The sequence below is a fragment of the Zootoca vivipara genome, chromosome 14 (genome assembly GCF_963506605.1).
Source record: "Zootoca vivipara chromosome 14, rZooViv1.1, whole genome shotgun sequence".
NCBI classification, from domain to species: domain Eukaryota; kingdom Metazoa; phylum Chordata; class Lepidosauria; order Squamata; family Lacertidae; genus Zootoca; species Zootoca vivipara.
Window position 1 is genome coordinate 17,586,421 of NC_083289.1, and position 27,609 is coordinate 17,614,029.

The 27,609-nt window shown below is 41.3% G+C and overlaps 1 protein-coding gene across 1 annotated transcript; it reads right to left on the bottom strand.

The window, feature by feature from the left end:
- Positions 1 to 269: 269 nt before the first annotated feature.
- On the bottom strand, positions 270 to 27,609 carry TICRR (TOPBP1 interacting checkpoint and replication regulator). The gene is made up of 22 exons (XM_035130983.2): positions 26,587 to 27,609; positions 25,486 to 25,771; positions 23,302 to 23,543; positions 22,530 to 22,764; positions 21,609 to 21,747; positions 20,226 to 20,368; positions 19,836 to 20,045; positions 18,466 to 18,599; positions 17,215 to 17,315; positions 16,584 to 16,677; positions 15,379 to 15,458; positions 14,013 to 14,252; positions 9,694 to 9,790; positions 9,389 to 9,452; positions 8,147 to 8,293; positions 7,511 to 7,601; positions 7,310 to 7,371; positions 5,801 to 5,941; positions 4,646 to 4,791; positions 2,331 to 4,419; positions 1,113 to 1,232; positions 270 to 441 (listed from the first exon to the last, which is right to left on the bottom strand). The coding sequence occupies exons 1-22, from the start codon at positions 27,244 to 27,246 to the stop codon at positions 326 to 328; spliced, it is 5,637 nt and encodes a 1,878-aa protein (XP_034986874.2). The 5' UTR covers positions 27,247 to 27,609; the 3' UTR covers positions 270 to 325.

The window sequence follows — 27,609 nt, forward strand, 5'->3', positions numbered from 1 at the left end:
AGAACATTCTTTCAGTACTATAAAAGCAACTTACCATATTAATTTATTTTACAAAAGTACTTTTTAAAAGCAGTCAGTTTCACCCATCATTATATCCTTTAGTGCTGAAACTCTGGGAGGAGCCCTATGATGGCATGCTCATAGCTTAAATTTATATGGGGACAGTACAGCTTCTCCTCACTTCCGGTACTAGAACAAAACTGAGTTCATGAGCAAGAGGTGCTTCCATTGTGGCTGGCAATATTATCTTAATTTTGGTTTTAAAGTCATCCAAAATGGCTTTGTCATCAGGCTCCCAAGTATTTTCATCATCTTCTTCCCAGGTTCAGCGAAGCAGCCTTTTCCGTGAGTAGGTCCTCCTGATGGAATGTTGTTTCATGGCTGTAGTGTGAAAGGGGGGGAAGTCTTCATCTGCAGCTCCAAATGCATCATTGTTGTCTCCTATGTAGGAAAAGCAATAATATGAAAAATACTGGCAGGCATAGACAGGAGAGGCAAGCAGTTGTAAGTTAGCTATTCCCCTCTGTGGAACAGCAACTTTCCGAGAGAGAGCAAAATATCAAATAGCTGGTGAAAGAACCCAAAGCAGTTTAAGAATAGGTTCTCGCAGAACAGGACATGAAGGCTATCAAGGGAACTGGGTATTTTATTGTTACAGGAAGGTCTTACAAGAACCATTGGACTATGTAAAGGGGGGGGGGGACCCCTGACCATTAGGTCCAGTCACGGATGACTCTGGGGTTGCGGTGCTCATCTCACTTTACTGGCCGAGGGAGCCGGGTCATGTGGCCAGCATGACTAAGCCGCTTCTGACGAACCAGAGCAGTGCACGGAAACGCTGTTTACCTTCCTGCCAGAGCAGTACCTATTTATCTACTTGCACTTGGACATGCTTTCGAACTGCTAGGTTGGCAGGAGCAGGAACCGATCAACAGGAGCTCACCCCTTCACGGGGATTCAAACCATCGACCTGAGTGGCAAGCCCTAGGCTCTGGTTTAACCCACAGCGCCACCCACGTCCCTATTGGACTATATTTGTGTAGGCAATTTGGCTCTTTGCAGTTCAGGCTTCTTTTGAACACCACTCAGGGGTTCAAATAAACTTCATTTACCTGTGGGCCATTTCCTCAGGGATGTGGTGTGGCCTTGATAGAGCAGCGGGGACTGTGTCAGCGCCCGAAGTCCAGTAGCAGAGATTGTACTCTTCCCTGAAGACTTTGGTGGAGTCATACCTAGGAGACGTGCCAAAAGATATTAGACACAAACCCTGGTTGGAGGTTCCAACACTTCTGGTAGCTATGCAATATTCATATGTGCAAAATGGCAGAAATAGGGCTTGGGTTAAGGTTAATCAACTACAGCTTGATCCTTCCTTTGAACAGTAAGTGCAACCTTCTGTTTATTAAATTCTAAAATACTGAAAGAAAGTTAAGGCATATCTAAAGGACTCGTCAACATTTTAGTAATATGCAAATTGATTGTTTAGCCATCTGCCTTTAATAAATTAACAGAACAATCCTATGCAAATTTACTCATAAGTCCCACCATGCTCAATGGAGTCTACTTCCAATGAAGTGTGCATAAAAACATTTGATCCACTGATAGCCCTTGACACAAGATGTGTGTTGCTCCAAAACTGCTGTGGGGAAAAAAGTACCACAAGCTCAATAGGGAAGCAATTGGACTTGTTTATTAACCCTGTAAATTGCAATGCAGGTTAATTTTAAAAAGATAGTAAGTTGAAAGTTCATAAAATCAGAGCTGGAAGAGATTAAGTTTTGATTCAAGGCCCTTCTCAAAGACATGACCTTTGGATCTACCATGCCACAATCAAGCAGGTACACTGTTGAATGGTTCCTGCAGCTGGGATTTTTAAAAGACTGAGCCTTGCTTGGTGTGCTGGTAGGGCTGGCCAGAGGGCAATTCTAGGGCAATATAGGTATGTGTGGAAAGTCGCAAAGGAGCCTTTTCTCCTCTCTGTCTGTATTCCAGGCATTGGCAATGCTTTCTGCGCATGTCCAGAAGCCAAAAATCATGTCTGGACATGCGCAGAAGCGATTTCCGGCACCGCGCTGCCCGTGTCCAAAATGTCAGAAATCGCTTCTGCGGCTGCGCAGACACAATTTTTGGCGCCGCTCGGCGAGTCACCGCACCGCGCCGGTTTAGTGCAGCACGCAGGAGACTTGCCGAGCGGGCGGCTCTGTTCATGGGCGGTCCGTGGGCCAGACAAATGGCCTCCATGGGCCACATGCAGCCCATGGGCCGGACGTTGCTGACCTATGCTCTACTCTGTTCCTTTTCACTGTAGCTGGCTTTCAGTCCAAAATTACCTGAAATGCCGAAGACCTCCTCTTCCTCTTCCAGTATTGTCTTGTTTAAAGACGCTACACCTTTTCCTGTACTCAGCAGTTCGGCTGCATTTGGGTTGCCCCTCTTTGCGCAGTGCCTTTTTTTCACTTCCTGGCCGACCTCCTCCTCGGGAGACATGTGGCCAAAGGGTCTTTTTCTGAACGTTAGGCATGGGGTCCCTCTGCAGGTGCTCTCGTCTCCACTGGGCTCTGCATCGCTGCAAGGCGACTGGTCCTGAAGCCTACAGATGCCTTCAAGTTCAAAGTCCCCCAAGGGCAGTGCTTTATTGACGCCGAGAAGGTTGGAAGCTCTAGTTTCCCCAGCCACCTCCACGTGCCTCTCGCTTCTGCTGCAGCCCACAGTGGCCCTTTTCCTTCGCGGCCAGTCCTTGATCGCTTCAGGGGTCACTTTCCCTTTATGCTTTGGAGAAGGTGTCCAGGGAAGGCCAACATTGCCCTGGGTTGGGGAAGTAGCGTTGGGGGGACAGTGAGTTGGAGTGTACGACTGACATATATAGGTCTGTCCCCCACCCCCAAACTTTGCAGGGGTACTGTGAGCAGAGCGATTACAAGATGGCGAGATGGAGACAGTTTCCAGTTTCCCAGAGTGCCTGCCGCAACAGGTCACGGAAAGATCCCCTGTAGCAAGATCGCTTTCATCTCCTTTGGGTTGTCCAGACTGCAAATGAGCCTGAGGATCCAAAGCTGGCTCAGAGCCAACCCTTTTAATTCGGAGCTTGGGCAGGCCAGAAGCTTGCATCTCGAGCTCAATCTCGTAAGTTGGTACGCTCGTTGCCAGAGGCAGAGTGTGACTAGTCCTAGGTGTGCTGAATGTTGCCACCTTCTCGGGATTCCCCAGCCGTGCTGCAGCCTCCCGCTGCCTTCTGTCTGGGGTGTGGCGCAGTGAATAGGCACACGAGCCAGACTTTGGGGTTTCAGGCAAGGAGACCTGGTCACATGCAGGAGGGCTCTGTAGGAGCAGAGGCTGCAGACTTACTGCCTTCTCCCCTGGTAAAACTGTACCTGGGCCGCCTTCTGCTTCAGAACTGCCAACGGCGAACACATTGATTAGAGAGGAAGCATCTAGGCGCTCACACAGAACCACAGCATCTGGGAGAAGCATGTGGTCCTTTGTGGAGAGCTCAGGAGGCAGGTGTCTGTCTAACCCCCTCCCTTTACTTAGAGTCCTCACTCCATGTCTCTTCGTGGAGGGGCTGCTTTCTGCTTCAGTTTTAGCAGAAAGATTCAAGTTGGTATAGCACAGATGCTGCTCGGCAGGCAGGCAGGCAGGCGACTGAAGGGCTTTGGCTGGGTACATGTTTGTGACCCTCTGGTGTTTCAAAGGAGTCTTTCGGGGAGTACAAGACTTCCTGCGCAGATCCCAAGTCCCAGCAGGAGAAAGTGTGGATGTGGCATTTGGGGGTGGGCTATATGGCAATGAGTCAACATCGGGCAGCAAAGCAGGATAACCAGGTGGGGGAAAGGTTTCACTAAGCTTGGTGTTCTTTGGACTCAAAGACTGTTCTGAAAGTCTGCCTCTGAATACTGTGGGTGTCACTTCTGAAAGTGGCTCTGCAAGTTGTTCTACCTCAAGAGGCTGGTTCTTGGCAGAAGCTGGAGAGGCAATTCTCTGGGCAACTCTCAAGGAGCGCCTTGGGGATTGCAGTTGTGAGAGCCACTTTCCTGGTGAAATTGATGGGAATGGGGAGCGCAGAGCAGCTGCCGAACAGGAACCACTTGCAGGCGAAGCAAATACATCATCAGGCACCTCACCCCCTGCCTGCTTTCCAGGGGTTTGCAGCTGTGCTGCCTTGTGCGGGGAATAAAATATTTCCTTCATCAGAGCCATGCGTGCAAAACAATCCCCTTTCTTTTCAGTGGCTTCAGGCAAGGACTTGCTCTTCTGTCTACAAGGTGAGAATAAATTTCCCAAACTTTTGGCTGCACAATGCTTTGGGGCTTGGCTCTTTTGGGGGGTCTGCTGTAGCTTCTCCAGAGGAGTTCTTCTCAGTGTGTTATTAGGGGGACTTAAGAGCTTTGGCGAAGACCGAAGGGATGCTTTCCTTGGTGTCTGTGGAAGGAGAGTGAAAATGGATAACTGCTTTTATCTAGGACTACAGTAACAGAACAGACTACATATTGAGCTTATCATTTCAACTTAGAGAATCACTTATGTATTTGACTAATGATATTATATATTAATGCTGTACATTAATATATGTACAGAAGTGGGAAATTAAGAAGGCATATAGACTAGATAAGTAGGTATGGAAAGAAACATAAGGCAGCAATTTTACCTGATAAACAAGCTCACTGGAGGCTAAAGTTTTTCTTCTTGTTCTGGGTGACTCCATCCCTTCAGAACCGAGCTCATCAAGAACTGCTCCAAAGAGAAGGCTCTTTGGGGACGGAATGGCTTTTTTCACAAGAGGAAATGCCAAGCCTGGAAAACAAAAATATAGCAAACAGTCCACACAAGTGGCAGCTGCTGTAGGCTCAAGCTTTTAAGGCATGTTCCTGGCTACCCACATTGGCATGAACTAGTTAGTAACTATAAACCAAACATTTCCAACTTGTAGATGTCTAAATGTATGACTGACTTGCTACGCTGAGAGACCGTGCCATACAAACCTTGGTCTCTGCGGTGACAAAGTGGATTAATTACTTTCAGCAGCAACAAGAAGTGGCTGGTATCTCCTACAACTGCAACTGGAAGGAAAAGTTAGCATGCAGGGAAAGGTTAGACCTCCCTTTTACTATCTGCTTCAAATTGCCCTCTATCATGTACTTATGGCAGATATATGAATATCACTAGCGGATTAGGAGGCCTGTAGAAGGAATGAATGAAAGTAGGAGTAGGACCCAGGTTAGATAGTAATTTTCTGTACCAATCCATCTACCACTGAGAAGCAGGGCTGTCTGCCTCCAAGGAAATATAGGGAGAGTAGTTTTAGGTTGCGGCACCATAGCTGTGGAATACCCTACCCAAGGAGGCTTGCTTACCTCTCCCTTCAATATTCTGAAAGAAAGGATGCAGCAAGCTCGCCACACGTTGTTGTGTGTTGCTGATCTTGTGTGAAAATCAGTCTATTTAAGAAACGAGTACCTCTCATTTATCCTTATTTTTGGCTAATCAATTTGATGGAGAAAGATAAGGGAGCTTGAACATCCAGCAGATGTAGATTAATGTCTACTTTGCCTAAAAAAATGACCTTTTATTTATATAGTTTTTCATGACAGTACAACATCAAACAAGCATTAGAAGAAAAGTACAAAATTTCCCAGGCAAATAAACAACAGAAAAGTTGCAGGTAGAGCAAATAGCACAGTATGAACGCGCAGGTAAAATAAAGCAGCATCTACTTTGCCTCTGACTGAACTCTCATGTGTTTTGAAGCCAATCTAGTCATCAATCCCTGGAACCCAAAGCAATCCCTTGCTTGCTTCCATACCTGTTAAATCATCTTGTACATCAGGTGCTTCTGACGGCATTTGCTGTACACTCTTCTTGCTGGGTTGAGAGCAGTAGAAGGAACCAGAGACTGCTCTATCTTGTAAAAGTTGCTTGATCCGTGGACTTCTTCTTAATCCACCTTTGAGTTTGTATGTGGGAGAAACAAGGTTTGTCTTTAAAGTCACAGCCATATACTGTAGTACCAAGTCAGTGCCACCAATAAAGGGGAACCTAAGAACTGGTGCTGCAACTCAGCATATAAGCATAATTAAAATTCAGCGAAGTTTTCTGATGATAATCTTTTGATTCAAAATCGTGGTTTTGCATTGGCTGCTGATCTCCAGCAGATTGCCACCAATATACTTCATTCACTGTAACAAGTTTTTTGCCCTAACTACCTAAAAACAAAAGGATTTCTTGCTAGGCTACGTGCAGACTAAGGGCTAGGGAACCTTAGTCGCTGGATTCCTGTTCCCATCAGCCCCAGTCTGTATGGCCAGCTCAGAGATGGTGAAACTTTTAGTCCAGCTACATCTGGAGAGCCATGGCATAGACCACACACCTGTTATCTTGTCGTGAATGCCAAGTCTGGTATCCTAAAATATGACACCCTAAGAATTCTAAATTGGATTATGGAGAAGTGTATGACAGAATATGGGGAAGATCCAGAACCTGGCAAAATACTACAAAGGGCTTTTGGAATTTACAGGAAACTGAGTTTCTGTTCTTTCCCTCCTCTCAATAAAATAAAATAAAATCAGCATCTCTGGAAATCTCATGTAGCCACCAGGGCCTTCGCCTCCATTCTCCCTGGCCCTCCCTTTGTGCAAGGAAGCGATAAATGTTTGACAGCTTCAATCCCCCCAAAAAAACCTAACCATTTTTGTTCCTGACTTTGTTTGTACATAATGAAGTATGTGCAAAGCTGCTAAGGAGCATGTAGGTTTATTAGGAAAAAGGAGAGACATAGCTTGATTTCCCCTCCTGACCTAAAAGGGCTAGAACCAAGGAAACGTAGGCTGAAATACTCAGAATCATGGAGCTCATTGGCAGACTGTGAACTAGTCATTATCTCTCAGTCTAACCCAGGCATCCTCAAACTTCGGCCCTCCAGATGTTTTGGACTACAATTTCCATCTTCCCTGACCACTGGTCCTGTTAGCTAGGGATCATGGGAGTTGTAGGCCAAAACATCTGGAGGGTTGCAGTTTGGGGATGCCTGGTCTAACCTATCTCATAGGAGTGTTGAGAGGATAAAATGGAGGGAGAACCAGTGATCCTCCCAGATATTGCTGGACTGCCATTGACCATGCTGGATGGCCATGACTGATGTTGGAATCCAACATGTTCCCCACACCCACTGTAAACTGTCCCGAACTCCTTGAACGAAAGGTAGGATAAAAATGAAATAAGAATCAGAATTCTTGCCACCTTCTGCTACAGCCAAACAACCAGCTGGAGCTACCCAAACATGCAAATAAAAAGGTCACATACAATCAATACCTACATGGTATGGCTTTTTCAGGAGATTCTTCTACAATGCCAACTTCAGATCCAGGGTCTGAACTCCTATGAAGGAAACACCACTTTAGAAGCTCAAGCACAATGGCAAAGGACATCTAAGTGCAGAAAGCTACCCCCCCAAAAGTTCCACTTTCTACCTAAAACAGTAAGTTGCTTGATCAGCGAATCTGGTGCCTTGACTCACCGGCCTTTAATCTGCTTGTGCAGCAGCCGCCTGGAGATCTGCTTGTGCAATGGTGTTTCTGCCACACTCTTGGTCAGCAGTTTGAGATTATCTGAAAAAGACCAAAGAATAATTATCACAATGTAGCAAGTCTGCACAATGACTTGCGTTGTGTAAACCAGGTGAGGATAACATATCTGACGTTTAGAAGTTTAGAAGCAAGTACTTTTTCAGATTGCAAACAGCTTCAGCCCCCCTCAAGTTTTTCCCTTCCCATCACTTCCAAAATACCCTTTGACTGCTCTGGGGTGGGAGGTCCTCCTGGCTCCACATTCACTTAAACCCTTCCATAGTAGACACCTTCCTTGGTGTTCCATACTTTCCCACTTACTCCTTTTGCCCCATCCATCCTACATAAGCCAACAAAAGAAGTGGGAGTTACGTTCCAAGGCACCACACATTTAAGTGAAATTGCATATATTTGAAACACCATTGAAAAACCCTGCAAACGCCCTGTTCTGCCCCCACCTCATCCCCTTTTGTGATGTTTTTGGGTCACTTCTGGGTTTGGAGCAATGCATGTGTTGCGCACAGATCGGACGCACGCACAACAGTCACTGCCTGTTTAGCAAAGCACTCATTTAAGTAACCTCTCACCTCTTGCACACTCCTTAGCTCGGTTCCGCCTGTTTTTTAAACCTTCTACAGCTGATACTGACTGGCTTCGAGGAATCTTTGATAGGGATCTTTTGCCTGGAGGAAGCATTTTTTCATTGAAGAGGTTCCTTCGTACCTTTGTCACTTCTGGAAGCATTAAAAAGCCAAAAGAAGGAACTGAGTTTTGATTGCTGTTCACAAGACAAAACACTCTTGAGACAATATGATCTTTTTGTGCAGTTCAAAATCCAACAACTCATATAAAGGGTCAGATTAATTTTTTTTTTTTCATATTTAAACATTTTTCTTTGTTTTAAATTCTGGACACACAGAGAACCAAAAGGGAGATGCTGGGTTGTATCCAACTAAATTCTATCCCAAGTAGACCCATTGAAATTAATGGGCTTAGTCAGTCATGTCCATCAATTTCAGTGGCTCTACTCTGAGTAGGCAAGACAGGAGTGCCTGGCGTGCTATGGTCCATGGGGTCACGAAGAGTCGGACACGACTAAACGACTAAACAACAACACTCTGAGTAGGATTACCATTGGATCTAACTCTAATGAAATTTAGAAGATCCAGAATATGAATCACATAGACCCCAAATGCATCGCTGCTGAATTGAACCACGTATCCTGTTGAACGCAGTTGAAATACAAATTGCTTCTCCCCTCAGATTCCAGCAAGACTTTTTACACAGCATTTATACTTCACAATGCACAACCTGAATTCAGCGATACATTCTGGATTACCATCAATAGACACTAGGGACTGGCAATAAATGCACATTTCATGGCACTTATTGTTGGATCAAAAGAGAAAAGTTTGGTAAATATAAAATTATAATAAAAAATATATAATTATTTCCATCCTCATAAGCCTGGACAAAGCTTTTAAAACATATATGGATATTCTTTAAATAAATCAATAAAGGGCAAGCACTGTGACAAATTTGAGAAAGTCAGCTTCAGTGGTTACAGTTTTGGGACGGATTAAAAAAAAAAGGAATAATTGAATTTCTCCTAGTGTATTGTGGGCAATTGGTCTGAAAATTGAGGACAGGAGAGATGCCCCTGGGGAAGAAACTCACCAAATTGTTAACTAATAGGTCCACTACTAGGTGGATAAATGCCACTTTATGCAGACCTCTTGACAAGCCCGAAATCCCTCCAAGGGATTAATCTGAATCAGATCACACCCCTAACATCTAGTTCTCTAATAAGGAAGGAAGAGGAGGCTTACCTTGCACTGCCACTTTCTGTACAGATGGTACTGATTTCACATCAAGGCACACATGAGAGCTGTCCTAAATTATTAGAATATAGTATTAGAAAGACTTCAAAATTACATCTATTTATAGGTAATGGGGGGAAAAATAATGCCAGAAACTGAAATCCATTTATTTGGAATGGATTTCCATTATTTTCGTTCCAGTGAAAACTAAATCAGTGGAACAGCTTTCCATATAAAGGTGTTTAACATCAGAATTTCAGAAAGGCTATACAAACAGGTTTTCCAGAAAGATATAGCAGGAAAAAACACGTTACCTTCCTCGTACGGTTTTTGGGTACTTGAGGAATCTCTATTTGGCGTAAGTTCTGCGATGCTTCTGTTACACTCCGGTGTCTGGCCAGAGTATTCTTTCTAGAAGTACAAAGTAAAATCTTGAGCAAGCCACACAATTACATTTCAACATTTTTTAAAAAAAGTAGGGGCTTTTCACGCGGCCACCTTGAAATAAGGTTCATTGTTTTTAATATGAAGTGACATTCTCCCACGCTGCCCTCAAGGTAATCTAACACCAACAAGCAAACCCACATGGACCCACCTTTGAAATGTTTGCAATATCCTTTGATAAACCTCAGAAGGAATTTCCTTATTCAGAAAGAAATTGCAACCCAGTCTAATCATCTCTTCGGATGATGTTAAAAAGAGAGGTGTGGTGATTTACGTGAAAGAAAAATTAAAGCCAAAGTTAATATTTAAAGATGAAGAAGGGAGATACGTAGCAGTGGAAATCTCATCGCAAGGCGAAAATTTTTTAATTCTGGGAGTCTATGCACCAAATGATGGAAAATCGGAGTTTTTAAGAAACTACATAATAAACTCTTGGACTATTTGGATTACAAATTATGCTTAATGGGAGACATGAATGGAGTGGTCTCTACATTAATGGACAGATCACAAAGACAGTCCTGTACCAAAGAAGGAAGACTACCAAAGTCTTTCTTTGATTTGATTGAAAATTTTGATCTGATTGATACTTGGAGATTGAAAAATCCATTGGAAAAAGACCAGACTTTTTTCTCAAATTCTCAACAATCGTGGAGTCGTCTCGATTACATATGGATTACAAGAGAGCTAGGACCAAGAATAAATAATGTTGAGTTTTGCCCAAGAACTTGCTCCGATCATAATGCTGTACTACTAGACTTAAGGGTATCTCTCCAGGGAACTTTCAGATGGAGAATGAATGACGCGTTAACAAGAAATGAGAAAGTAGTGGAGAAAGCCCAAAAAGTATTGAAAGATTATTTTGAGATAAATTTAAGGACTACAACGGAGAAAAAAATTGTATGGGATGCCAGTAAAGCAGTGATGAGAGGATTTCTAATTCAACAAAATGCTATAAAGAAAAAAGAAGCCAATGCGAATAAAGAAAAGATTCTAAATCAAATGAAAGAAAAAGAAAAGAAATTGAGGGAAAATCCTAAAAATCAACAGGTGCAGAAAGAAATTAAGGCATTGCAAGTTCAATTTTCTAAATTGATGAATCAAGAAATTGAATCCAAAATTAAATGGATGAAACAGAAATCCTTTGAGTCAGCAAATAAATGTGGAAAGTTACTGGCATGGCAATTGAAGAAGAGGCAGAAATTGAACACTATTGTAAGTCTAGTGCAAGATGGAAAGCATCTGGAGCACCCGACAGAGATACAAAAAGCTTTCCAGAAGTATTTTAAACAATTGTACAAACAGGAAAATCAAAACAAAGAGGAAGTGGAGCAATTCTTGGACAAATTTGGGCTGCATAAAATCCCAGAAGAGAACAAATCCCTACTGTCCCAACAGATATCAACGCAAGAAGTGGAATATGCTATACAACAAATGCAGTCGGGCAAGACCCCAGGACCGGATGGTTTGACAGATGCATATTATAAGACAATGAAAGACTGGTTAGTACAACCTTTGAAGGATTTATGCAATGAAATTTTGAATGGAGGAGAGGCCCCCGAATCTTGGAAAGAGGCCTACATTACTCTGATACCAAAACCAGACACGGATAGAACGCAAGTTAAGAATTATCGCCCAATATCATTACTCAATGTGGATTATAAAATATTTGCAAACATTTTAGCCTCCAGACTGAAAAGGGTTTTGAAAGATTTTATTCATCAAGATCAAGCTGGCTTCCTCCTGGGGAGGCATTTGAAAAATAACATTAGGAACATAGTCGACATTTTGGAAATGCTGGAGCAGAAGATAAATAAAAAAGCCATTCTTATGTTTATAGATGCGGAGAAGGCGTTCGATAATATTTCCTGGCTATTTTTAAAAAGAAATTTAGAAAAAATGGAAATGGGCAGTGGTTTTTTGAATGGAGTAAAAGCAATCTATTCAGATCAAAAAGCTAAGATAATCGTGAATAATATGGTGTCAGATGAGATTAGAATTGAGAAAGGTACAAGACAAGGGTGTCCTCTCTCTCCCTTGCTTTTTATATCGGTCCTGGAAGTCCTGCTTGACAGGATTAGAAAAGATGACGAAATAAAAGGTGTAACTGTAGGGAAGAGACAATATAAACTTAAAGCCTTTGCTGATGATTTGGTGTTAACTTTACAAGATCCAGAGTCCAGTGTACAGAGGGCTCTGGAAGTTATTCAAGAGTTTGGAAGGGTAGCAGGTTTTAAACTGAACAAATCAAAAACTAAAGTATTAGATAAAAACTTGAATAAGGAAGAGAGAGAGAAATTGCAAGAAACAACTGGTTTATCTTTTGTTTAAAAAGTGAAATACCTTGGTGTGTATATGACTGCAAAAAATTTAAATTTGTTTAAGGATAATTATGTGAAAGTGTGGAATGAAGTTAAGAAGGATCTAGAAATGTGGACCAACCTGAAATTGTCTTTGTTGGGCCGTATAGCAACGATTAAGATGAATGTATTGCCAAAGATGTTTTTATTTCAATCACTACCAATAATTGAAAAGCTGAGTTGTTTTAAAGAATGGCAAAAGGTGCTATCAAAATTTATATGGCAAGGGAAGAAGCCAAGAATTAAATATAAGATATTGACTGGTGATAAACAAAGAGGAGGCTTCTCTCTACCTGATCTTAAAATTTACTATGAAGCAGCTGCCTTTTGCTGGTTGAAAGAGTGGTTTACATTGGAAAATGCTGATATTTTGGATTTAGAAGGTTATGATAATGTTCATGGTTGGCATGCATACGTGTGGTACGATAAGGTTAGGGCCCATGGAAGCTTTAAAAGGCACATCGTTAGAAATTCATTGTTTAAGGTTTGGTCCAGATACAAAGACTTATTAGAAAGAAAAACGCCAAATTGGCTTTCGCCTTTGGAGGCCAAGGTTCGTAAAAGATTAAACATGGAGACCGGTTGGTTGAAATATAGAGACTTGTTGATTCAAGATGGAGACCAATTTAAATTAAAAACATATGAAGAATTGAAAGGTAAATTGGATGATTGGCTCCAATACCATCAGATAAATGAAGCGTTTAAAATGGATAGAGTAATTGGTTTCCAAACTGAGAGGTCAAAGGTGGAAACAGAATTGTTAGAACCTAAGACGAAAATACTTTCGAGAATGTATAAATTGCTGCTAGAATGGCATACAAAAGATGAACAAACTAAAAATGCTATGATTTTGTGGGCAAAGGATGTGGGACATAATATCATGATAGAGGATTGGGAGAAGTTGTGGAAGGAAAACATTAAGTTTACTGCGTGTAGTGTATTAAAGGAGAATATAATGAAAATGATGTATAGATGGTACCTTACACCAGAAAAGCTAGCAAAGATTTACCACAACAACGACAATAAATGTTGGAAATGTAAGAAAGAAATAGGCTCATTTTACCACATGTGGTGGACATGTCCACTGGTGAATGACTTCTGGAATAAGATTTATAATGAACTTAAGAAAGTGCTAAAAGGCACATTTGTGAAGAAACCAGAGGCATTCCTAGTGGGCATTGTAGGGAAGGAAATTCCTAAGAGAAAGGTATCTTTTTTCATGTACGCCACCGCAGCAGCGAGACTTTTGATTGCTAAGTATTGGAAGCAGCAAACGTTACCAACGATTGATGAATGGCAGATGAAGATGATGGAATTTATGGAACTGGCAGAGATGACCGGACGAATCCGCAACCAGGGAGAACAAGCAATGGAAGAAGAATGGAAAGATTTTAAATTGTATTTAAAAAATTATGCTAAAGTAATATTTTAAGAATAGAAATTAAGTAGCAAATAAATCTGTGGATTAGGTAAAAGAGGTTATTCTAGAATAGAAAATAAGAAAGTTAGGATTAAAAGTGAATATTTAGAGGTAGAATTTGCTAAATTAGAAGTGTGTTTGAGAAAACACAGGGACGGGAACCCGAGGAGGTCCCAATATGCACTGTGATAAAGAGAAGTTATATAGTTTTTCTATCTTTTTCTATTTTGTGGTTTTTTCTGTTTTTCCTGATTTCTGTATATTGCTTTTTTGTATTCATATCCCCCCCCACCCCTTCTAACTTTTTGTAAACCCTTTTTCTATTTTTTCTATTGTGAAAATCAATAAATATCTATTTTTAAAAAATAATAATAATAATTTTAAATCAATGCCGTTTATGCCTTGCAATCACCTTTTCTTGGCAGATCTGGTGCGTAGTTCTTCCAGTTGTTCTGCATCGGTACTTAAGGAAGCTGTTCTGGAAACAGGAACTGAGGATGCAGAAGGAGGCAGGGATGGAGTTTGGCTCTCCTGACTGAGGGAATCGTCACTGAAGAAGTCTGCTGGCAGGACAGAGGCCAGCTTTGGGGGAATCTGTGTCCCCAAGCTGTAGTACAAATCCCCAAGGGTCTTTGGCATAGATTCCAGGTACCTACAGAGACATCGTAACACAAGCACACATCAGACATGCTACTTACCAAAGGCTCTAACCTTTGTGAGATTTTGTTACCAAATTCTGCACCTGACTTTATTACTAAACTTGCAAGCTCTTGCTTTTAAGAGTATACCTATGTTTCAGTTGAAGAAAGGGGGTGGTTGTGGCAATAATGGAAAGCATACAAATCTGTCATAAAAATAAATAAATCAGAAGCCATGTTCACTCACTACCAGCCCGATTATCCCCCTTTCCCAACTGAGTTATGTTTCCTAAATTTGACAATTTAGCCCAGCCAGAAAGTTTTTCACACAACCAGGTATCCAGCTGAGCAACCAAAATACTTGTTGTGCCTTCAGTGGATTAACAGTGCAATCTTGGAATCATAGAACCATAGAGTTGGAAGGGACCGTGAGAGTCATCTAGTTCAACCCCCTGGGTGGGCTCGAACCACACTGACCCATTGTGCCACCTGAGATCTTCTCTATGTTTGCTCAAAAGTAGGGCCAATTTAAATCGATGGGTAGAAATCTTAACCAGTGAAATAAAGCAATATACCACCTACAGATTTGTTACACACTGCTCTGATATCTCTAATGAATTGATGGTATATAAGTATGCTTACAAGTGAAGAAATAAATTTACTACATTCTATCAAGTAACAGTACTACCCAAGTACTCTGGTCTATATTTGGAAACATAAATAACAAACAAACAACTAAAAGAAACCAAAGTATTATTTAGATTAAGCTCTTAAATCTTACTCTGAGTAAGATTAACATTGGATGCAACCCCAAATAAATTTGTTGGAGCTAAAGAAGAAAAAAACAGCCTAAACTTAATTTGACATATCCCCAGCTATTTAAATAGTCAGAAGTTTTTGAAATATGGTCCATTTTATTTTGATTCTGGTTCAGAAAGGCTGCAATGAGCCTAGGAATAGTAAATATAAAATACTGGCAATTCAGATAACCAGCTCTTTAGCTCACATTCTGCATTAATAGTCATGCAGCTCTCAAGTCCTCTGCATAAGTCCTCTGCATAACAGAATATGTTCAGCCTTCCCTGCTCCACTCGTCGTTTTGTAAATGAATAAAATTAGCCAGCACACAAAAGCACTTACGTTTCTACAACTTCTTCCAAAAACCTGGCGAGGTATCCTGGGTCTTCAGTCAAACACAAAATCCGCAGCATCTCTGTCATCTGTGAGTTGAGTGGCAAAAAATTGGTCAAGGGTCAGTGATAGCAGGCCAGTTCACATGTAATGCCAGGCCAAAGCATGTTTTAGCATGAACAAACAAATATGCAGTTCTGCTGTTTCTACTATGGCCTCAAGGACCTTTGTTTAGATATAACCAAGCCAAACCTTGACTTAAGCACAAATGAGGAAACATGCAGGTTCCTGGGGTGAACACTATGGCCACTGTGCTCCTCTCCTAGACCTATGCTACCCATGGCTAAGTCAAAGTTTGTTTATTTGAATACATTTTATCGTGGCTTATGGAGAGAAATACAAAACTTAATATAAAATATATTTTCTTTTCTTTTTTTGTCCAAACTAATACAGTAAAACACATAAAGAGAAGTGGCAAGGGAAGAGGAGAAAGAAATAAAAAGAAAGAGAGAAATAAAGAAAAAATAGAAAAGAGGTTTTTTTAAAAATCAGAAGGTAGAGGACTTCCGTTTCTTCATCTGTCCGATACACACACACACACACACACACAAAATATTCACTTCATCCACTCCAATATAACACCCAACAAAGCCCCTTTCTAAAAACAAACCTTATCTTCAATCCTCAAATCCAAATGTAATTCACTTTCTTTTTCATGCAAAAAGTATTTAACAAATGTTAACAATGATTTTTCTCTGAAAAAGTTGACATGTTTAATTGATTGACATGGTTAAGTCAATGTTTAAAATTAGCAATGCATCCCAAACCTGGCCTCATGTCTTGTCTCTCCCAGACAAGCAAAGAGTGGTACACTAAAAACAAACTTTGGTTACAAGCTTGTGACTTGTCTGGAATGAGATAAAGCACGAGCCCGGGTTTGGACATTAACCCTGAAACAAACAATAGCTTAGCCCTGGATAGTCCAGCAGCAGCACGACCAGGGGAAGAGTGCAATGGCAGTGATCTTCACACCAGGAAGCGGCACATTTGTTCATTTGTGCTAAGCTATTGTTTGGTTCCACATTATATGCTGGCCGGGTCACCGAGACCATAGTTGCTGCTCAACAGCAATCGAGATGTGAAGATTTCACATGCTGGCTGAGAATGGCTGTTTTCAACTTCTGGAACCCAGAGAGCAAGGCTTGTTCATCTACCTCTTCCACAAGCTGTTCCATCCCATCTGTGCTGTTTTGCAAAGAAGGGCATTGCAGGCACATTTCAAGGCGCAGATAGACCTGAAGCTGACACCTGTTAAAGAGAGGGAGAGGGAAAGGGAAATATGAATGGAAGAGAAGGTATGCCGTGCTGCTAATTTTATATCGCCTGCTGAGAGTACCATAGTAGTGACATTAGCAGCAGGAAGAGCTACAAATGTTTCCACCCAGTGCCTTCCTTGCTGCCACCATCTTCCAAAAAGCTTAGCAAGGAGCCACACATTATTGTTAAGATACCATGGATATTGACTGGTATTGTGGTTTGTTAGTGCAAGGGTGATATCTGCCTATCAAAAGCAGTATACAAACATTGTAAAACAGATAACATGAAGTAATTTTGCAAGGTTGCTTACACATTCAGCATTTTATCTAGAATGGTACACACCACTACACAAAGCTATCCTTGAAAATTAAAACAAAGGGTAATTGTTATTTTTGTAGGAATGCGTTCACTAGTGAATTCCTCCACTACTGCACAAGTGAATTTGGTAAGGCAATCTCTTCAGCACTACAGCAGTCTATTCCACAATTATCAGAACAACCTATCTGGGAACGTAATAGCGTCTCGTACTCTCTGACTTTGATTTCCTTATCAGGATCGTTGCCAAGCTGCTGACGGAGAGCTTTGCTGGTTTTCAGGAGATTGCTTCGGATTGTATCCACACCAGTTGCCTGTAGATTCAAAATCAGAAAGCATGTAACGCTCTGAGGACAGACAGCAACTTCAGAAGCAACACAATGAAATAATAGGTGAACTGTTTAATTGCAAGGGCAAAATGAAATATTTGAGTGGACAGAATGATCAGTGTCAAGGAGACATTCAGGAGCAACAGGGTTAAGACTTCTAGGGGTTTTTGTGTTAGGATATAAAATGTGAACACTGGATTTTTACCTTGAGGCTTCCTACCAACTTTAGTTATTTCAAGTATTTTCTAGGTTCAGTGCAGTTACACCCAACATGTAAACTCAAATAGCAACAGACAAACAACTAGGTTCAAGGATTAAAGATTTTAAATTGATTTATTAAGAATAGGGCATGTACAATACAAAAATGTGTAGTTGCCACTACTGGCAAGATTTAGCACCAAACAAGATGAGACATTAAACGCAACCATGCATTTAACATGCCATCTAATTTGACCTTAGCAAACACACTCTATTCTCACCAGGAAATATATCCAACACTGGGAACGTTGCTACTGTGCTTGAAACACAATTCCTGCAATTCATTGCCCCGGATCAGGGTGGGGAACATTTGACCCTGCAGATATTGGCGGATCACAGATCCCATCACCCCCAACTGCTAGCCATACTGGTTGGTGCTGATGTGAGTTGTAGTCCAGCAACATCTAGAGGGCAACATGTTCTAAAAACCCTGCTCTGGATGAATAATCTAGGGCTGAGCTGAAAGGGACCTCCTTTTTGTGGTGAAGTATATTGGTTTGTGCAAGAACAGAATCCTTGTTTTGATTATTAGAGGAATGCAAACTGGCCAAAAAAACCCACACCAATCAGCAAAATTTCGCCAAAGCACGTTACCAAAAGAGGTAAATGGATCATATGTTTTACAGCAAAAGACATCTGTGTCCCACAAAATTGTGCTCATTGCAGGCACACAGAGATCCATAAAGAAAGGCCTCATTGGTGCTGCTGCTTGAATAACCAGCATTTTCTTCCATTTCCGTTCCAACATCTTTTTAACTCTAAAAAAGCATGAAACAGTCTCATGTTTTAAGAACCTGATGTACATTCCCCCCACCTCCAAACCCCTTACTATATATTTATATTTAAATGGAAAAGCAGGCATGTCTAGCTACCCTACCTCATTTGATTTCTGCAACGCATTAACAGCTGCCACCGTCTCCTGGGCATATGCAAACAAATTCTCCCCGCTCGTCACCGCCTTCTGATAGTTTGTAGATATAAAAGAAAGCATCTCCTCCTCAGTCCTGAAGCCTACAAAACAAATGCACACATAGGTAAACCAAAGTGGGGGGGGGGGGAGGTTGAATCAAGAACTTGCCACGAACAGTTCATGCAATCAAGTACTTGAACAGTGCTAAAGGATTATTTTAAACACATAGCTCTAGTAGGTAAAAGAACGGAATGGCCAGGGGTAGCCACATGGTGTCCTCCAGGTGTAGATGGGACTTCAACTTTCATTACTCCAACCACTGGGCCATGCTGGCTGGGGCTAAGGGAATTCAAGTATGACCACAGCGGGAGGACACCGTGCTGACTACCCCATGGGGTAGGCAACCATAAATGCCTTTTCCTTTTTTAAAAAATATAATTTTTTATTAAATTTTCTGTTTTACAATTTGGAATATTCATTTATACAACCTTAAAATGTCAATGACTTCTCTTCTTCTCTTCCCATAATTCATTTTACATAGCATAAATCCCTGCATATTTTATATAAACTAAACCATTCAGTATTCTATTATTACTTCCATCAAAACTTGTTTACACTGTTGAATATTTCTTAATGCTGCCAGAGTTTTCAAGTGTACACAATTTCCCCCCATATATTCAATAAACATTTTCCAATCTTCTTTAAACGAATGTTCTTGTTCTTTTATTCTGTACGTTAGGTCCGCAAGCTGAACATATTCCATCAGTTTAAGCTGTCATTCTTCTTTGGTTGGGACCTCGCTCGTTGTCCATTTGGGGGCTAACAAAACATGGGCTGCAGTAGTGGCATACATAAATAACCTTTTTTGACACGTGGGAATTTCAGTCTGAATTATCCCCAACAAAAAGGACTGTTGTTTTTTTTTGGGGGGGGGAAGGTGCTTTTAAATATTTTTTTTCAATTCATTATAAATTATTTCCCAATACTGTTTTACCCTTTTACAGGTCCACCACACATTAAAGAACGTTCTTTCATAAATGCTTTTTCCAATGAGGGAGCAATAAAAAAGCAATTCCACCATTGCAGGTTTCTCATACCTTGGCTCACAGATTGCACCAGTTCCCATACTGGTGCCACCAGCAGCAAGAAATACTCCACAATTCTACTACATTTAGAACAGTGCCTTCTACTCATGCTCCTATAGCTAGAATATCCTAAACATTTTTCTTCCCCCTCTACTTCTGAAGCCATTGCAAAACCCATTGCTTCTCCTACAAAGCCTCTCTCTTGTACTCTCCAAAACACAGGATAAGCAAATGACTTCATCTTGTACATACCTATCTTGGTTTTCTTTGCTTCCCCCCTTTCTTCCACTTTATCATTCAATCTTCTCAGTAATAGCTTTTGGGAAACATTTTCACTGACTGGCAGCTCTCCATCTGGCTGGAACTTTTGAGCCTTTACATTTAGCCTTGCAGCATTTAGCATTTGAAGGGAGCGAGGCATGGTCTTCATTTTTTGCCTAACAGGAGTCCGGGGAACTCCGCCTGCTCAAATCAATAGACATAGGCATAACTTGAGTTAGAGAAATCATAGTGCACCATATCCAACAGAAGAAAAGAGTTTAAAAAATCAAGTAGAAGTAGGGTATTTATTAAAGCACAAGAAGGGCAGCTATCATGAAGAATGGAACAGAGGATGGACAAGTGAGAGTTGAATGTGCATACGTCTCTTCCTGTGATCCCGCTGTTGGGATGTAGCAGAGATGCCAGAGGCTTTCTTCTGGTAAAATTCAGACAGACAGTGGGTAAGTTCCCTTTCATGCTTTGGAGCCTCCTTTTCCTCAGTAGAAGACCCTGCCTGCAGCAACCTGTGTAGGGAAAGATTCCTTCTGTTTATAAATCTTATTTTGACAGCAAAGGCAAAGATTTTTCCTTTCCACTAGTCGAAAGCTTGCAATATGTAGCGTGTCTAACAAGCTCCACTGAACTCTGCAAGTCTTCCTAGTCATTCTAGATCTGAGGCCAAACTCTTGTCTGAATAAGACATATTCATTCATGTTGGAATGTGAAGCTCTGAAAAGCATATTTTTTAAAATTCAATTTAAAAATTGGTCTGTATTACTGAGTAAATATTATTTTTGCTCATTACTTCATAGCTCAGTCTCTGCGACGAGGCTGGGACCACCTTCACGGAATGCTTGCTGATTCAATCTAGGCTTCTGCATCGCCATTTATTAAGCTCATGTTAGACTCTGAAAAAAGTAACCGGACACCCATACCCAAGCCCCATTCTTATCAGCCAAGTGCCACTGGGGAACTTTGAGGAACATTTGCCAGGGAGCAGGCACAATAAAAGCCTTATGTTTCCCCCCACTCAGACTCCCTTTGATCTTGATGCCATGGCATAACCCAAGGCAAGAATGGGATGGGACCATTTCTCATAAGAACTCTCCCTTAGCCTGAAGAGAAGCGGTCACCAGAACCTCCCTCATATATCTGTACCCTCACCCATCTAACCAGTCAATAAAGGGACTGTTTACTAAGTATGTCTATTTCATGTAACCACTCAAAATTAGGCATTCATTTCAAAACCACTGAGACAAGCTATAACAACGTAACTTTAACACAGATAATACTCTATGTTTTGATCCCCACTAAGTAGCCTTCATGTTGTCCTTTGCAGAGGCATTAATAGATGCTTAGGATTCTATAATTCTAATTTTGCATTTATTTAACATGGAAAGATCATGTGCAGAAGAAAAAAACTGACAAGGCATAGCCAATGCAAATACACTTGTAAGTTGGTTGGCGAACGCCTAAGCAGTCAAACGTTTTGGTTCCTGAACACCGCAAACCTGGAAGTGATAGTTCCGGTTTGTGAACGTTCTTTTGGAAGCTGAACCTCCGGCGGTACTTCCTACAGTCAATCAGAAGCTGTGCCTTGGAAGTTGAACATTTTGGAAGTAGAACGGACTTCTGGAATGGATTCCATTCAGCTTCCAATGTACGACTGTATATTTTGTAAGGCTGATTATAGAACCCTCCAGATCACAGATCTGCTCTTCCCGAAATTAGACTGGCTTTGAAGGCAGAGCAAAAAAGAATCACCTGAATGATTCCATCAAGTGAGAACTTGCTCCACAGAGGTTTGAGAAAGAGTACCAGCCTTCAATCACAGCAGGACTCCAGGGGTGGGTGCAGGACAGCTCCTGCTGCGCCCACTCTGGAATCAGTGCTTCTGCTGGACCTGCAAAGGCAGAATAAAAACATCCAAGAATTATAACGGCTGCAGTCTATCCCACAGTTAGGAATGAACTTGCTGCAAATGTTATGCATGTTTGTTTAGTTATTTAACTAGTAATTATACCATACTTTTCTTTAATAAAATACTTCAAGGTGGTATTTTATTTCATTTACTTAGAAATTAATCCCATAGAGTTCAAAAGACCTCATTTCCCAAGTAATCTGCATACAATTCTACTTTCCAACAATATGGATGAGTCTATAGAAAACTAAGCAGAGCAAAGATTCAAACACCCCGCCCCCAACACACCACAGACATTAGATTCCTTTCCCCCCACTACACTAAACTACTTTAAACAGGCAGGGCATCGCTGTTTTAGATCAGTGGTTTTAAAGCTATATTCCAGCAAACACTGGAGTTTCTTCGAGGCTTATCTGGGGTTTTGCAATGTGAAGTTCTGATTAAAGATGCCTTTCTCCTTGTTACCAACCTTCCCCTGCAATGTGCAGCTGCAAGAGAAAGTGGGTTATTTTAAGGGCATGTTTCTCAATTCAAGTAGGGCACTGGTAGTGGAGAACTGAAGGGAAGCAACTCTGGTTGATTTCTGTTGGAACTATGGAACCAAGGGCCATTGGGAGGCTGCATCCCCATTCACTCAGGAAGAATATGGCAAGGTGAAGACCACTCTGGCCCCATCCTCAGCAGGCCTGAGGATTCCTCAGCAGATGAAACAGTATGGGTGAGGTTTGCTGGAAAGATCTAAGCAAGGAAGCATGTAAACGTACCAGAACTTGCTAGATCAAAGTCATCACCAACTTGATTTACCACACTGCTCACGATTTCTGGAAGGCTAGACTCCTCTTTCAAAAGATTCCCTTCTAGAGCTGTTTGAAGGAGGGCTCTCTCAACTTCTGGTGCTCTCTCAGCACAGAGCAAAGAAAGAACTGCAGTGGTATTCGAGGTGGGAGAGAAAATCCCAGTACAGGGACAATAGGCCCCAGATGGAGACACTTCAGCAACCTTTTAAACAGGTAAAGAAAAAAAAATATCATGTAGGCAGCTCTACCTTTGCTCAGGAAGGAAACATTATTCAGTACATATTCAGGGGAACCCTCAGTATTTGTAGTGCATAGACCAGAAAACATGAACCACTTGAAAACTGCTCAGAATCTTGGTAAATCACTTAATGACTTTTCTGCCTGTTGTGGAAAGGATAATGCATTCTGTGCTAGATGCTGTAGGATATGTAAAAGTATTTTTATAGATACACCACAGACCACCTGAATGAAGTTCTTGGACCACTAGCAGTTCACAGACCACAGTATGGTAATCCCTGGACTAGAGAATGGTGCCAAAATGTCTAATTCAACTCTATATCTGAGGTTTTGCAAGGTGCAACTCTGGCTAATATAAGATATCCCCTAGAAAAAGTGATACATGTACCACTGAACGCTCAACAAGTAGAGTGAGTCATAAATGTGACAAATAAATATTGAAAACTAGTTAGCTCTTCACAGCTAGGTGAAAGTTGCTATTTGGAACAGCCACAATCCTTACCATGTGTAGCCCTTGTGCCAGGAGGGATTTTACCAACTGCTGAAACAATGAAGTCTCTTGGACTGACAGTCCTGAAAATGTGTTCCGCAGTATCCAGCTCTGTGTGTGAAAGCTCCCAGCATGCACTGCATTCCAGCTGGTCATAGTGCATTTCAGAGTAATATTGACTGGACTTTTGAGGTGCCTCTGGCTTAGAGTTAGAGGCTCCAAGATCACACCACAGCTTTGTGCCTCTTCAACTCCTGTTTAAGGGGAAACACAACAGTTAAGGTTTAAGAGCTTTTAAAATGGAAGAGAAATAATTAAAGCAGGAAATAAATTATTAGTTAACTGAGAACTCAGCGACTATGAAAAAAATAAAGAGATTTACACTAGATTTTTACTAGGTTGAGAAGCATAGAAATGATCCTTATACCTAGGAATAGATTCTTACAAATTTAATTGAGACAGATGTTAGTGTAACTAGAGATATGAAGGCCTGGAAAAACCCCAGAAAAATTCGGAAAAAAACTTGTTTTTTTCCTGAAACCTTTTTTGTTTTTTCCTGAAAAATAAAAAGTTGATTATGGAATGTTTTATTTTAACATGATGAATAAAATATTTTAAGATAAGGGGTTCAAATATTTTATAAATTATTTATGGTATCAGATTATTCTAATTTCTGTGAGGACAAGCAAGTCCTAGGTTACAAACTGAACTTTCCAATGCAAGAACAAGATACATTTCTTCCTTTAGGAGGTGCTGTTGTCACCAGAAAAGAAAAAGGTTTCAGTTTTGTTTTTGCATGCGTGTGGTATGCATTGGTTCTGTTCTTTCTTCCGTTCTTTTAATGAGAATGTTTTTTAAAATACTGTGAAGAGGAAATATGAATAATTGTTACTTCTGGATTTTTAAAAATAGTTTTGTGGAGGTTTTTTTTTGTTCCACATAAACTAGTAAACAGTTCAGGAGATTGTTGCTCCATTTCAGGAGATTGTTGCTCCATTTGTCACAAATACAAAGAAATATTATTTTTAAAGTAAATTCTGTTTGCAATAATTGTTTGGATACACTATATTTTTAATATGCTAGTCATGATAATTTTATGCCCATTAAAATTGTCCATAGTTATATTTTATGTTTCTAAAGTAACAGAATGACTTTCAATCTGGAAAAGAAAAAAGTCCTAATGTAGCATTTTTTTCCTGAAAATTTCCGTTCCCCCCCCCCCAAACCAAACAGAAAAAAACACGGGGGTTTTCCGAACTTCAAAATTTCCAGAAATTTTACATCTCTAAGTGTAACACCCCAAGCCCCTTTCAAAAATAATACTAATGCTGGTATTACATTTGCTGTCTCTCAGTCTTCTTATAAGGATGTTCTCAGAAACAAGCTACATGTTTAAGCTATAAGATGAACTATCTCACATTTAAGTTAAGACTCAAGACAGCAGCTTTCCAGAGTACAGCTTCATTGTTACCCTAATTGTTTGTTGTAGAATGTAGAAACATCTGCAATTTGGAAAATATTTGATTGGTCAGTTTGAAAGTACAACTACTTAAAAGAATACAGCAGGGATGGAGATCCTACAGCTCATCCCTGACCACTTGTCATGCTGGTTGGGGCTGTTGCAAGCTGGAATCCAATAACTTCTGGAGGACCACAAGTTACCCAGTCCTGGAATAATGTATCCTTTTCACAGCACTTGCGCTGTACAGAGAAGGGAAAAGAAGTACTTGCTAGCTATAACCAGGCATTACTTTCATTACCATCATTATCAATTATTGTCTTCCAAAGCAACTACTCTATTCCGAACTTAAAAATGGATAATGTCATGTTGGTGGTCAACAAAAGAGGTTTAAAGATTATCTCAAGGCAAGTATATAAAAAAAAGTAGTATAAACACCAATTGGGAAATGCTGGCCTGCGAGCGCTCCAATTGGAGAAGAGCCTTTACCAAAGGTGTCATGGGCTTTGAAGACGCTCAAACTCAGGATGAAAGAGAGAAACGTGCTAAGAGGAAGGCACGCTTGGCAAACCCACACCATGATCAATACCCGCCCGGAAACCTATCTCCCTATTGTGGAAGGACATGCGGATCCAGAATTGGCCTCCACAGTCACTCACGGACTCACTTTTAAAACCATGTTTATGGAAGACAATCTTACTCAGCTACGAGTGATCGCCAAAGAAAACTTTCATTACCATCAGATTTGAGGTACAACATTCCTTCTACATGAGGGAAGGATGCTTGCAATGAGGAAGGCGATGTAAACAGGCAGTTCAAAGTTGAATCAAAAGGCAAGGTTGTAGTCCATGGTGTGAATGGTTGCCCAGAGGACCCAGGCTCCATAGGAAAGTCAGCGGTACCCCCAGTACAGTGGTGATTTAAACACTGAATTAAAGTCTCAGATGGCAAGATGTTTCCCCCCAATAAGCGCATCAGTTCAACCAACATCCAGTAGCCAATGTGGTCTGACGTTCTAAGAAGCTGAAACAAGGCAACAGAAAGGCTCAGGTTAGTGATATTAGTAAGATGATTAAAGGCTAATAATACAATGTATTCTGTCTACAAGCAGAGGGAAAAGAAATATTATGGTCTGAGAGATTTCAATTATGCATTTTTTTGTTATTAAATATTGCTATGAAAACAACTGTTCAGTGCTGGTTGAACGTTAGCCTCTGGTGGTTTGTTTTTGTTTTTAGCAAAGAACCAAGGCATATATATTAACAACAGGCTTCTAAAAAGTAACTTGTCTGGTTGCTGTGGAAGTGAATGATTACCTCCAGGCAATCAGGGGAAAGACCATCTGCTTCCCTACAGACCCTAATGGGTCTGAGGTTAAGCAGGAGGTAGCTCTGTGCATGCATATTTGTGTATGTAGCTAAGAGCTGTCATCTCTGTTGAAGTGAACAAGTAGTCCACATGCACAGCTCTATGCACATCTCATAATGTGGACTCCACACTTATACAAGCACACCCTTGTAGTGTCACTATCTGTGAAAACCAGAGGGACATAATGGGTTGTAGATAGTATTGGACCCTGACCAGTGACATCTGGGTTCAAATAGTAATTGAGGCATAAAGCCCACATCACCATGGGACCACCAATCAATCTCTCTCTCTCTCCCCCCTAAACTACCTTACCAAGTTTAAAGGAGGATAAAATAGCAATCCCAGCATTTGACACCATGTGCTTCTTGGGGGAAGAGAGGGAAACAAACACAATTAGCAACATGCCACATAAGATGGCAGGCTAATCATCTGTGATGCAACATCCCTAATTATTAATTCTCTCATATTACCTTGAACCAGTCAGCAGTGTCCACCCAATACAATGCGATTTTCTGGCTAGCCATCATTTCCCGGATACCCTTAGGGATGAACTTTTCTGTCAGATCATGTGAAGCAGGCAGTTCATCAGACAAATGAGGAGGACTTCCAGAAACAAATTGCAGCAGCTCCCTCTGGGAATGAGGGCAAGGAGAGAAGAGGAAAATAGCATTCACGAAGCCCTCAGAAGGAATATAACTCCCTGGAGGTTTGTTCAGGGTCACAGTTAACTTGCTTTTCTGGTTTCTTAACACTGGTTTGGATGGAGAAGCAATTTCAGGCAGGTCCCACTGATAGTCGAGTAATGATTCTTTCAGTATGTTTTGAGTGAGTGTGGCTCGGGGTACCGAGCCAGATGACTTTGGGTTGCAGTCCTGGTTTCCAAACTTTGCATCCAGCTCCTCCTCGAATTCTTCCCAACTACGGGATCCAAGCTCACGGAAATTGCCCACTCGTGAAGTTCTGCCCTGGGCGCCCAAGGAATCAAAGAACTTGAAGCCCCATCGGATTTTAGCTAGGCCAAACTTGCAGCCCAAGTAGTTCAAGATCCTCAAGGTGCCCAGGTGAAGGTGAATCTTCGGCTCAGAACTGGCAGTGTCCAACAGGAAAACCACATTGTAGGAGCAAGTCATGATGCTACAGAAAGTGCTTTTTTTTTTTGTATGCTGCCTGCGTTCCGGCAGTCCAGGAAATGCAGCAGAGTAAACCAGCAGGCAATCTAAGGAAAAATCCAGCTCAGTCTCCTTGCCTTAGCATCCCAAGGCTGCTCCTGGGCACACTTCCTTAAGAAAGATTAGCCCCTCTGAAGAGGCAACTGGGGGAACTTACTTCCAAGCAAGCATTATTAGGGCCAGGCTTGTAGCCAAACTGAGTTTTCTATTCCGCCTGGGACGCCAAGGGAGGGTGAAAATACGTTTCCCTTAAGATTTAAGTCCTGTTGCCCCTCCCCAACCCCGCTTCCTGCATTAACAAACCTCCCCTGCGAATTCCTCTCA

Excerpts from the sequence above, each read along its gene's own strand:
- TICRR (XM_035130983.2), bottom strand. The coding sequence starts at position 27,246 with ATGACTTGCTCCTACAATGTGGTTTTCCTGTTGGACACTGCCAGTTCT. Across the intron at positions 20,369-21,608 it reads CACTTGATGGAATCATTCAG|GTTGCTGCAGGCAGGGTCTT; the intron begins GTGATTCTTTTT and ends TTCCCTACACAG. Across the intron at positions 442-1,112 it reads CCTGAGGAAATGGCCCACAG|GAGACAACAATGATGCATTT; the intron begins GTAAATGAAGTT and ends TTTCCTACATAG.